General features: G+C 38.2%; 1 protein-coding gene across 2 annotated transcripts in view; it reads left to right on the forward strand.

Annotated features, from left to right (window-relative positions):
• LOC131682290 (hemicentin-1-like) overlaps positions 1 to 12,880 on the forward strand; it is a 257,573-nt gene that overhangs the window by 203,695 nt on the left and 40,998 nt on the right. For both annotated transcript variants that reach the window (XM_058963671.1, XM_058963670.1), the window contains exons 2-3: positions 2,759 to 2,978; positions 12,613 to 12,873. In XM_058963671.1, the coding sequence (XP_058819654.1) occupies positions 2,759 to 2,978; positions 12,613 to 12,873 (481 nt within the window). The remainder of the gene's footprint in view (positions 1 to 2,758; positions 2,979 to 12,612; positions 12,874 to 12,880) is intronic.

Raw genomic sequence — 12,880 nt, forward strand, 5'->3', positions numbered from 1 at the left:
ACTGAAACTGCCAATCAAGATATTTACGTCAAAAAATGATCGCAAAAAAGATAGTTGCCGTTTTAAAGAACCGCTATTGTTCCCTGGTGTTTTGGACTGGAGCTAGTTTCCTGACTCCCCTAACAACGTGTAAGTCGTACCCAAGGGCAAATCCCCTTTAAACTTCGCGCCCAACTGGAAAATATTGCGCAATCGTTAGGCGGAACTTTAAAAATCAGAAAATAGTTTAAAATTTAAAAAAATCACAGCAAATTACCTTTTGGCGTACCAGGAACAATACAATTTAATGGAACCGTATAGTATCTCGAAACATTTGTCAAAATAGATATGCTAATACCTTCGTAATACAAGCATTATTCAACATGTATAAACTTTGGTATTATTAGGAACAATCAAACGACAGTTTTGTATTGTTTTTTTTTCTCCACAAAAGATTGGATAAGATACCGACCTTTGGTTTTAATATGTACTACCTAAGTACTTGAACCGACCGACTATATATGCCGGACATACTAGATGCAAGACATGAAGAAAAAACTTTTGTTTCGCTTCTTCTTCTTCTTTTTCGAGAGTTGTCCTACTGGAGCTGTAGAGCTAGGTTCTCGGAAAGGACGCGACATGCAAACGCCCACGCTATCGAACGCATTAACGTATAAACGCTCGAGCCCTTGGCTATGATACAGGCGATCGTGAAGTCCCCACGCCCGCAGATATCTTAACATTACAATTAATGTCACATTCAGAATCACAGCCCTTTGCAATTGGCCTTAAGCAGTGTTTTAGTGGGTCACATTTCCCGTCTAACCAGCAACTGTAGTGAGTGATTCTAATGGGAAGACCATCCGAGACCATAGCTCTAGAGCTCTAGTAGGACAACTCTCGAAAGAACCTATCATTTCGAAAATGAACTTGAAACTTGAACTTAGGATCGTAGTTTTCTGGTCGATAATAATATTTTTGACATGTGAAATAAACTACTGTTTCCCTTTTGATGAAAAACTTGACTCAACAAGTTGGGAAATTTGAGCGACGCATATTTGCATATGTTCTTCAAAGTAAATACAAGTGCATTGTATTGTTCCATCTATGTGCATTTGGCGGACCTAAATATTTTAAGAGTGTAGTCCATCTGGCACGGAATGTATTAAGGGATTAAAACATAGAAAGATGCAATAATCCCAGAATTCTCTTGAGAATTCATCTTCATCTGGCACCGATGATTGCAGATATCGGGTTATAATTTACAACTAAACTTATAAACGCAGGCAACATTTCGCTATCAGTAGCACCCTCAACATCATGAAGTCCCTGACCGTAACTCTGTGTGCTTATTTATAAATAAATACATTAAGTTTGAATTCATTTCATTAGAAAACCCTTAGAGAAAGCAATTCGTGGAAGTATCATCCATTCTGTTGTTGTTGATAATGTACGTACACCTGTACTCACAGTAACATGTATAGCAAACAGCCTGTTTATTTCAATTCAACCAGTGCTGCAAGTAATACGCCATCAACTGTCCCGAAAATTGCATCAAAATAATAAGACATATATTTACAACCAGAACCCAGAATAACAACGATGTAATGTAATTATGTTTTGATAATAATAGCTACGGTGCACGCCTGTACTCTGAATTGTTGCTTGTTTTCTTCGTTTTTTTTGCTCCTTTTCTGCTAACCCTCCCTCTTGGCCATTTACCTTAGGCCTGCGGTTCTTGATGACTCGACTCGACTTGGCCGACCGTGGGTAAGATTTCAAACGTCAGCAAAGGTACCCTATATACGTACCTCCGTGAAGAAAGCAAACTTTTTGTTATTAAAATACATATAAAAAAATAACATGACTTTACTGCCAAGACAATGAACTCTTCGCAGACCGGGGTAGCAGGTCTCGGGCTAAGAAAAACACTGCGAATCTTGCATACAATGGCACACACACTGGCTGATGGCTCCTAGGAAAGCAAACAGTCACGGTTAGAACCGTTGGTGTGTGCGTGTATGTGCGCGGGCGGAGGAGTGTGAGAGTATCAACGCGCGGCCGGGTTGTGTTGTTTTAAAAAATTCAATTGTTTAACTCGACAACAAAAGCGGGCAGGAGAAGCCCATCCATATCGTGCACCGTGAACTCACATGTGCACCGAAAAGTCCGTTCGCTGTGGTGTACTACCTAACCTACCTACCTATGTACTAAGAAAACAAGCTTCCCAAAGGTCTCCCACAACGAGCTGGTAAAATTCGTAGCTTTCATGTTTGCAACTTGTGTGTCTCCTATAGGCGAGGTCATGTAACTAGTAGGTATAGTAGGCTACGAGCCGTGCATTAGACACGCTTGAAACATACTCGAGATGCTTGGCTTGCTGCGACCGATGATTTTATGCCAGAATCTCACCAAGCATATTTTCTGTACAATGAATATACACGAAAGGCAAGGACGAGTGGCATACCGTTGGGAAGGGGTATCGGGTGTTGCATCCCACGTCAACTATCGCATGTGAAACGCTGGAAGTTTATGTTTGATAATAATCATTTCGTAACTCTGTTGGTAAATCAATAACACAATAGTTTCAGTTAGAATCGGTACGCTTTCCATTGGAAGTATCTCAACATTTGTTTCGTTTATAATAAAGCGTTATTAGAAGAAAATCTTCCGTATTCGTTGTAGTTTACAGATACAATATGAATTTTGCGATTTTTATTCCCCACCGTTTACGCTCAATTACTAACCAATTTTCTTAACTTTCATTCCTATTTTTCAGTTACCATGCCGCTGGTAGTGGTGTCAATTCTGCTGCTGGGCGCACAATCTGCGTTCGCCGACAAAACCATGGACACCCGAGAAGGTGAAGATGTGACGCTCAAGTGTCGCTTCAACGAGCACTACTCCGACCGGGAGTACTCCTACTACTGGGCTCGCCAGAGCCTCAACAAGTACGATAACGTGGCCATCAAGGCGGATACCTTCAACCAGAACTACAAGTAAGTGTTACCCGTGCGACAAAATAGACAAGTTAAAATCGCTAATTTACTAGATTGAGATTGAGCGGACAGCCGAACGACAGGTTCATCCGATCGGGGCGACCAAGCGACGACGAGCTGTCCAATCAACCGAATCGAAGAAATATGCCTCGTCACGAGTCCGGTTCAATTTTTCGATGCGTTTTTGTTAAATGATTTGCCAAACGGCTAACGACGTTGATGGTCTTGAAGACGGCCATGAAGCTGTGCGCTGTATAGTAGTGCGGGTGCAACGAATTGGTCTTTTCCGGAACCGATCGTGGTCGGGGAGCTAATTAAGTTCTTTGAATTATTTCAAGGCGTAAGAAATTATAAGCACACAATTTGTGATCGACAAGGACGGTGACTGGGTGGTTGGAGACCGTTCTTTGGTCTAGCGAATGAGGTAGTTGTACAATCGGCGCTAGCAATCTTAGCTAGAAATACTTTTTTTTGTTGAAGCTACTTAACAAGAGGAAATATATTACTCATCAGGGTAACCCACCTCATTTTGGTATTATTGAGGATAACTGTGAGATCATTGCACTTGCTACAAATTTGTCCTGAATAGCACAAATAAACTGTGAGTTCTATAAAAATAGTTAATCAAAATTTCGCAACAATTTCATCGTTTAAATCAGACAGGTGGCGTTGTACATTTACTACTGTACCTAAATTGGAACTTGTGGCCTCATACACAAATCGGCCCATTGAATTATTACTTCTCCACGGGAAATAATATTAAATAATATTTGCATAATTCCAGGCGTTTGGCTCACATGCCTAAAGACAAGCATTTTTTGCATTCTCGTTAGTAAACTAGAGCTTATTTGCTTGGCTACACCACTAAAGACCAGCCTGTAGCTTGTGGCGTTCACATGTTCTGTAAACTGTTTGGATGTATGAGCTAACATGCGCCAATTGAGTGTTAGTTTATTTCATCGTCCAACTGGCATCCTGCTTATGTCAGTTGCTGACGAATAGAATACGAAAATTTTATTCGTTTTCTCCTTCACACACGTTTGTATTCTTTCTTTCCTGTCAGCTACTTGTTTATATCTTCCTTGCAATAGAAATTTTGTTCATTTTACACGAACTTTTGAGATAGAGGATGATCATTCTTGGGATTTGGAGAGTACAAAATACTGTTCATGTCGACGCATTTTTTTCGTCACAAAGCGATCGTTGAGCTCGAACTCACAAACACAACAAATTTAAATGAACATATGATACTAGCAGTCAATTTGACCAATAAGTAACGATACTTGTTCTGGATCTTATGCAAACTCCAAATGTTGGTAAAACTGACAAAATCCGATTTTCCGCCGTGTCCTAAATTTATCCTTAGGTTGTACTAGCATTTCGGTCCCATCTTTCTCGTATATTCCATCGCCGGAATCAGTTCAAATGTATTTCTAGTTAATGACCACATCGTAAGCTGTTTTCAGTGTCTTTGACGCGCGAACCAAATGTTCGAACCGGTTGTTGAGGATTGTTCGCGAAACTAACCGCATTTTCATAATCGTCGAGTTATTCAACCGAATTTATACCATGTAATACGAATATTAGAAAGGCACTATGCTGCATTTCTCCCCAAGAACAATTGGGGTGAAAATCTTTTCGTTTCCACTAAGGATAAAATTGGCACAATCACTTTCGCACGTCAAGGGCACAAAACATATCACCAAATTATTTATAGAATTTGCGTTCCGATTTCGTCTCATCAGAATCCGACACTAACTTAGAGTCTGGACCAACGAGTTAGCTCCGAAAAACGGAGATACATGAAGGTTCCAAGCAAACCCTTAGTAAAGGGTGATGTCCCACAAGAAATGGAGTTCTGAGTACACGAGCAATTTCTCATGGGTTCAAATGCCGCTTGATTACTGAGGTATAGCGCAACACGATTATCACAAGCGCCAAGTTCACAATTGAACGAGTTGTGCTATCACGTGACATCAAAAAACAGACAACGATCATAGTATCAAGTGAATATGGAAGCCAAAAAGCTTATAGCAAGCCAATAGTTATCTGTGATGATATATATAATTCCATCAAATATGTACATGTCTTGGGAGAACGAAACGCCCAGTTGAGGGTATTGAACATTCATTGAATAAAGCTCCAACGCATTGGACTAACGTAGGATGACTTCCCCTTACTGGGTGGATGACGGAAACGATTATTGTCAAAAAAGGGCAATTAAACGAATTACGATTTAAACAACTTAGACCGTTATTATGGCAGGTAAAAGGCTAATTTTATCTACTCCTTTGGTATTTTTTTTGCTTTTTTTCCAAATGATCGCCGTATTTATGGAAAGTTTGATAAAATGTAATATTGGACCAAATACATTTTTTTGGTTAACCTGTTGAAAATATTCGGCACGTATTCTTTGATTTATTTCAATATAGTAGGCGAAATTCGCGAGATGAGATGAATTTTTAATTTGGAAAAAGTATTTTTTAAATATTTTTTTTTTCAATCGCCCGTACTATAAGAAATAAAGACTATACAAAAATTGTCTATTACATGAAATGTGCGCATTCAAAAAGATTTATTTGTTTATAACTTTTTAATACTTTTAACTAAATTAACAATAAACAGTTTTAATATAGAGGAACTGTGTCTAAGACGGGCACCTTATGGTTTGGAACATGTTCGCAGGCGTTTTAAGGGGTTACATATCTTTTTTATTTTTCAAAATTTCCTTGAGAATATTTTACCAATTTTTTTTTAAAGATCCGAGAAATAGATTGAAAGTTGGAAACATGAAATTTTTAAACTCGATTTTCTCGAAATGTCTTTTTTTTTTTTCCAAAAATGGTTTTTCCGTGATCACGATTGCCGAAAAACAACTCAACCGATTTTCGTCAATTTTTTTTCAATTCATCGTAATTAATTTTTCGCGTACCTTAACGAATCGTTTTTCATGCATAAATTTTCGTTTCGGAGAGGAGAATTTTTTAATACAATTTTTAAAGTTAGAAACAGCACTTTTTAAGAAAAAACACTCCCGAATGCAGGAAAAAATAATTATTATTTCAAGTAATCGTTAAGGTACGAGAAATACTCATATATTAATTGAATTAATTGAGTTTTGGGATTTTGATCTATTGGTCTTCAATCGGAATCACCGCAAACCTCTTAAATAAAAAAGGGTTTTGGGGAAAAAGCCATAACTCCGTTAATTATTAATATATTTTTATAAACTTGTGCTTGTATATTTCACTATAAAATGTACTACCAAAATATTATAAGTTTGATGTAATGAAATCTTCGCTTTATGCCTTTACGTAAATTCAAACTTTCTTGACATTTTTTGCACAAAAAGGTATGTAACCCCACTCCCCAAGGCTGAGGGGTTTGACGATATTGCAAACATCATTAAGCATACTGCGTGCAACAGTGCTACAGAACCTCTGACAGACAATTGCTTTAAGATAGTTATCGTATTACTACTCGATAGTGGTGCATCGAGGAGACCGAAAGGGCTTATACGCTTTTTTTTGTTCTATGATTTTTCATACTCTGCACCTGCGCATGCTAACGCTCAACCACTAGTCTATGCGCGGTGACGTGGCCAACTGGCGAGTCGACGTAAATTGACTTTTGCTGTGTGCCGTGTTTGCAAACATTGTTCCACAGTTTGATGGCGGTATTTGTGGACGAGGCTTACAGTGAGAGTCATTGTGTGGCCAATTTTCGGCCGGCTTCGTCATCGTGCATAGACTAATTAAATTAATTTAATAATTAAATTAATTTTATAAATACATAAGTAGAAACCAATTAGTTGTCGTTTTGTAATATGTATATCTATGTATGTGTTTGTCTGTGTATTTGTGATAGTTGGGTCAGGGAATGGATGCAGTACATTTAACTCTATTCATTCGGGAAGGTCGGATTGGATAAATTAGGGTACAATGAATTTACCGACGCACGTGAATAATCCATTCCCGGCAGCATAGCATGATGGAAGTCTATCAGAATGCAATTGTCGTTAATGGTAAATATACAACATTTGCTGTATTTAGACGAGGTTGATTGCATGTTACATGTGTTTTCTATTCTTCTTCATTAGACTATTTTTGTACATCTATTAGTTTGCTTTTCCATTACTGATGTATACCAAAATAGCATCCGTCAGTTTATACACTTCTAATCAAGCCCTTTGCATATGTTATAATTCCTTTTATTAGTATATCTCTGCTATACTCTATCTGTACTCGTATAGGTACGAACGCTTGTGGCTCTCGCGATAACACAAACCTAGTCACAAACACGACCATGCAATTGCAATAATGCACACATACTTACGCCCACGTTTTCGCCAACATGAAAACACTCTGGTAGTTAAGTAAACGTAGCACCTATAAACTTCCAAACGCGATCCAAGCATTAACCCAGCACTCGTGTGATCATAAAACGGTTACGTCCGAAGTTTAACCTCTGTCCCAGTAGTCTAGAATAATCCCTTCAGATGAACCATTAAAAATGACGGTCATAGTCACTCTCTTCTACCATCTGTACCGTAAACTAAAAATGAAGCATTAGATTCACGGTCCGAGATTGTAGAATATACGCTACATTATTATAAAATCGAAATTATACACGTGACAAACACGGTATTATACAGATGCTTGAGCCCTTCGCGACCATCCACGGAACCTACACCCGCGATCTCGCAAACATGATAACATCAAGTCAAGTGTGAACCTAAAACTCCCTCGCTCGCACAATCATGGATCGGTCACTTTCGAAAGTTTCTATACTTGATATCAGCAGCAGAAAGCTCTCATATCCACTGGACACAGCGTTCCATAAGGACATGACCGGGGACTCTAGTGATATGAGGTAACTCACTCCCTGTCAGAATGTGAATTGTACGCAGAAAACTATCAGAATGAAGGTTCGTGTGACCATCCAAGAACGCACGCGAATATAGGAATGGCCTCTCGGTTGCAAAATCCAGTTTTGTACACGTGAAGTCACATGCACGCGAGCACACGTGACAAACACGTTAACATACGTACGCTTAAGCTCTTCGCGATTCACAACGCACACCTACACCAGCGATCGCGCAAACTTGATAATACACCGGTAATAAGGTGAACGTTTTAGCATTTACGAAGTTTCAAACACTATCTCAAACGCAAACCTACAAACGTCCGTGATCGCGCGTTCATGTATCGGTCACTTCCGGAAACCATTACCCTCTGTCCTAATAACTTAGGTCCATACATTCAGTAGGACCAATAAAAAAATAAAGCTCATATCCACTAGACAACACGTTCCATGGTGACATGAGCGGGAACTCTAGTGATATGGAAGATGTCACTTTCTTCTAGCATCTGAGCCGTACACCAAAAATAAAGTATTAGATTCACGGTCCGCGCGCAATCATCCCAGAACACACGCGAATATGTGAAAGGCACATGTTTATAAAATAGAATTTATACACGCGAAGTTACATACACGTTAGCACACGCGACATACAAACGCACACGCAATCGAACACGTTAACGTACAAATGCTCGAACCTTCGCAATGACACACGATGGCGAAGTCCCCCCCCCCTAGTGAAATAAAACGGAAGACATCTGACTTAAGTGGGTTAAATGGAAAGTTGATTGTAGAGACGCTCATTTTTACTAGACAACACGTTCCATGGCGACATGACTGGGAACTGTAGTGATATGGGGTAACTTACTCTTTTCTAGCATCTGAATCATAGGGGAACATTGTGAGACTTGACCAAGCGCAAAATTCTATTTTTGGCTATGGCGTCTTCTATTCAATTCTCAAAAAATTTTCAAAAATATTTTTAGACTTGTTTTGATCCCTTAAGATAATTTTAAAAGTTTGGAATGAAAAATCCTTTCTTTATAGAAAATATTACGTGATTAATAAATTTGCATTAAGTGATGTAATTTTTTATCAAACTTTGTATGGACATATCTACTAGACTACTAATTACTATTAATGTACTAATATACCATCTTAATCCTTGTGAATCAGTGAAATTATTTTACATAAATTGGAACATTGGAATAGTTATTACTAGAATTTGCTTGTCATTGAACGCAACAACTAATGTTGGGGAGACTTGACCAAGATTTTATGGGGAAACTTGACGAAGTGGCAATTAGCTGAAGAAAGATACAAAATTCCTAATATTTGTTATGCTTTGGTATCTACTGTTAATGTTAATTACACCATAAAAAATCCCAACTCAAACAAAAGTCTTTATATTTTAGTATTATTGAACAAAGTTAGCAATAGTACCCAAGTAACCAATAAGCATTATAACGTGGCCTAATATCTGCTTTAGATCCACATATAAAGCTGTCTTAAAGAGCCGCGAAGCCCTAAATACTGATATAATGCTGATATTATGCCAGAAAAGGCGAAATATAGTGCTATTACTGTGCCGAGATTGACAGCTCGTTTCTGCAGTACTAATGCTATTATATAGCACCAGCGCACAAATGTCAATTTTGAAAGCCTTATATTGGCAATACTAATGCTATTTAAAAGTTTTAGTTGGCTGTCGTTGTCCGCCATGGTTTTGAAACCATTTCTTATATTTCCTTTCGGTATGATGAGCAAAAAGGAATAATTTTTAAATAAGATGTTCTGTTTAAAACCGTAATTGTCTCACTTCTAATCCATTGTAATGAATATCCTTAATGGGTTTTCGTTCTCACATAATTTGACTGTTTTACGAAAATTACCTTTAGTCAGTCTCGAACTGAGGTACCTTGCCTTGTCCTTCACGGTAAGTGCGCTGCGTTTGCTCCCTAGACTATATTGCACATGTTCGATTGAAATGAAATATGCCGAATATAATCTTCAAGAAGAGTTGCATAACAAATAAACCCACAGCATTACAATAGCATTATATCGGCTTTGTATTTGCTCTATAATGGCACTAAATGCACCTGTAAAGCTTACATGCTTTAAAGATCCTTGAAGCATGTACGCGTTATATCAGTTTTATATACGCATATAGAGCAAGCGATAATGTTATATGTCGGCTGTGCAGCTATGTATTATTGATGCTAATATAGACCTTCATTGCATTGTTAATGCTGTAATCGAGTTCCAATGCAACAATAATTCAAATATATAGCCAATATAGTGCAATGGCTTAATGCTTATGGTTACTTGGGTAGGACTGATTTCTTGACGTGTGAACATGCAATGCAAGCAGTACAGTTAATCCTTAAAAAATGCATTAAAATCGAAATTTATCAAATGCAACCCTTTTATATTTTTACTGCTACCTAAGGATGTCGACAATATGGGAAAAATATTTACAGTATGTTTTATGTCATTATTTTTTGTTATGATTTTTGAACCTTCCCTTGGTCAAGTCTCCCCATGCCTTGGACAAGTCTCCCCGCAGTGGGCTTTTCAAAAATTAAGTTAAAAATTCTGCAAAAAATTATGAAGACGCACAATAACTTTGCACATTATATCTTAATGACTTTTGAGGGATTGAAGGCTTTTTTTAGAGATTTATGCAGTTTTAGCTGAAAACCTGGTCAAGTCTCCCCATGATCCCCTACACTAAAAATGAAGTATCACGTTTACGGTCAGTGCGCGATCATTGAAGAATACACGGGAATGAAATCGAATTTATACACGTAAAGTTACATATACGTTAGCACACGCGACAACCATATTAGCATACAAACGCTCGAGTCCTTCGCGATCATCCATGCACACCTACGTCCGCGATCTCGTAAACAGGATAACAAGTTGCTCAAAAAGTTTTGAATTTTGTAAAAAAATGTAGGATAACACCCTGGTTAAGTGAACGTTATAGCACTCATAAATTTACAAATGCTGAACATACAAACGCCCGTGTTTGCGCGATCATGAATCGGTTGCGTCCGGAAGTCCCTACTCACTAGCAGCTTAGGTCCACGCCTTCAGTTGGTCCAATAAAAAAATAATGCTCATATCCACTAGACAGCACATTCCATGGTGACAAGACCGGGAACTCTAGTGATATGCAAGAACTCACTCTCTTCAAGAACCTGAACCGAAAGTCGAGTATAAGATTCATGGTTCGCGCGCGATGTTCGAGGAACACACGGGAATATGCGAAAGGACACACGGTTATAAAATCGAATTTATACACGCGAAGTTTCATACACCCTAACACACACGACATACAAACGCCCCCGCGATCGATTAAGTAGCGTTTTAATGGGTGAAATTTAACGTCTCGTCTGTAATTGGTCGGTGTTAAGTCAGACCGGACTAAATGACAAAATATTGATTTCGGGAAAAATGAGTTTAAAGTTTGAATCGCAGCATCCTTTACATTATGATTAGAAAATGATTTTGCCATAATTCTTGTTTATTGTTACATGTTTCAAATCTGGCAAAATGGCGAAAGTAGCTGACGAAATTCTTTATCCAGTGCTATGATTACCTCAGTTTTTGATGTTTTCGACTTAGTCCTGTCTGACTTAACACCGACCAATTGTAGTGAATGATTCTGACGGAAAGCCCTTCCGAGCCCTTAGCTCTACAGCTCCAATAGGACAACTCCCAAAAAAAATATATTTGAGCAAAATAATGAATTCTAGTATGGAAAATCAGTCATGTTTTGATTAGAAAGTTTTAGTTTCATTTTTCGACATATAGGTGGCGCCAATGCTAACTTTTCAAAGGAGCGAAATGAAAAGTAGGTGTCTTCTACAAAGTTGTAGAACAGGAATTATGCAGTAATTGTTGGAATGTGTCCATATTCGATCTCACTTCTTGCAATAGTTAATGATTGCACTTTCTATTCGATGAAATGCGGAACTAAAACTTTTTTTGATTTAAAAGTTTACTCATATTATGAACAAAAAATTTTTCAAATGAAATATTTTGCTAAACAATACAAACAAACAATTTTCGTAAAAAATGTAAAGTTCGTGGGAATCCAGCACCATAATACGCTGTATTAATTTGTAGTTCGGATGTACCTCTAGTGAGACTAGCAATCAACTAAAAGCCGTTTGAGTTTTTTTTTTCTAAGGCAATCTAAGGTATCTCCTAACAAATTAAAAACACCTAGTTGACCCGGGTTAAAGAACTTTTGAGGGTTACTCTTTTGACAAGGTTCAGTTTAATGTCCGGAATGATAAACGAAAAGTGGGCTGTTTTACAATTTGTCATTGAGAAATAGTTTCTTGATCCACTATGAAAAAAACTTTAAATCCGACAGAAAACAATATCACGCTAATGCAAAGAGTAACTACTAAAATAGTTACTATGCTCCTAAAATCATAAACATGAGTTACATTAGATCATGTGAAAATTACGATAGTAAACTGTAGAATACAGTAAATAAAGTGGGGTACTGCACTTCGGATTCCCATCATCAATAACTGGCACCGACTTGGCAACCAATTAGACACCAATCCCAAAAAGATACACGTCTTGTATGAGCGTCTAAATAACTAGCACAGGAGCTCTGGTTTGTTCATGATGGGGAGTTGGCTGTGTTGTATATTACTCTTATTTTCAAATGCATATCGACGCATTCATTTCCGTCTCACCATTTTTTTCACAAACTAACGCAAAAAACTATCCATTTTTTCCTCATTTTCAGAATCGACTACCGTCCGGAGAAGGGCATCTACGACCTGCAGATCCTGAACGTGTCATACTCCCGCGACAATGGACGCTACGAGTGCCGCATCAAACTGTTCGGCGACGGTGAGGTCATTTACGAAGACTACTACAATCTGACGGTGCTGACACCACCCCAACCGCCGCTGATATTCCCCGGTAGTGAAACGACAGCAACCGAGGACAAGGCTCAGGAACTGACCTGCAGCAGTGTGGGTGGATCACCCGACCCGATGATTTCGTAAGTG

The sequence above is a fragment of the Topomyia yanbarensis genome, chromosome 2 (assembly GCF_030247195.1).
Source record: "Topomyia yanbarensis strain Yona2022 chromosome 2, ASM3024719v1, whole genome shotgun sequence".
In the NCBI taxonomy this organism is placed as follows: Eukaryota; Metazoa; Arthropoda; class Insecta; order Diptera; family Culicidae; genus Topomyia; species Topomyia yanbarensis.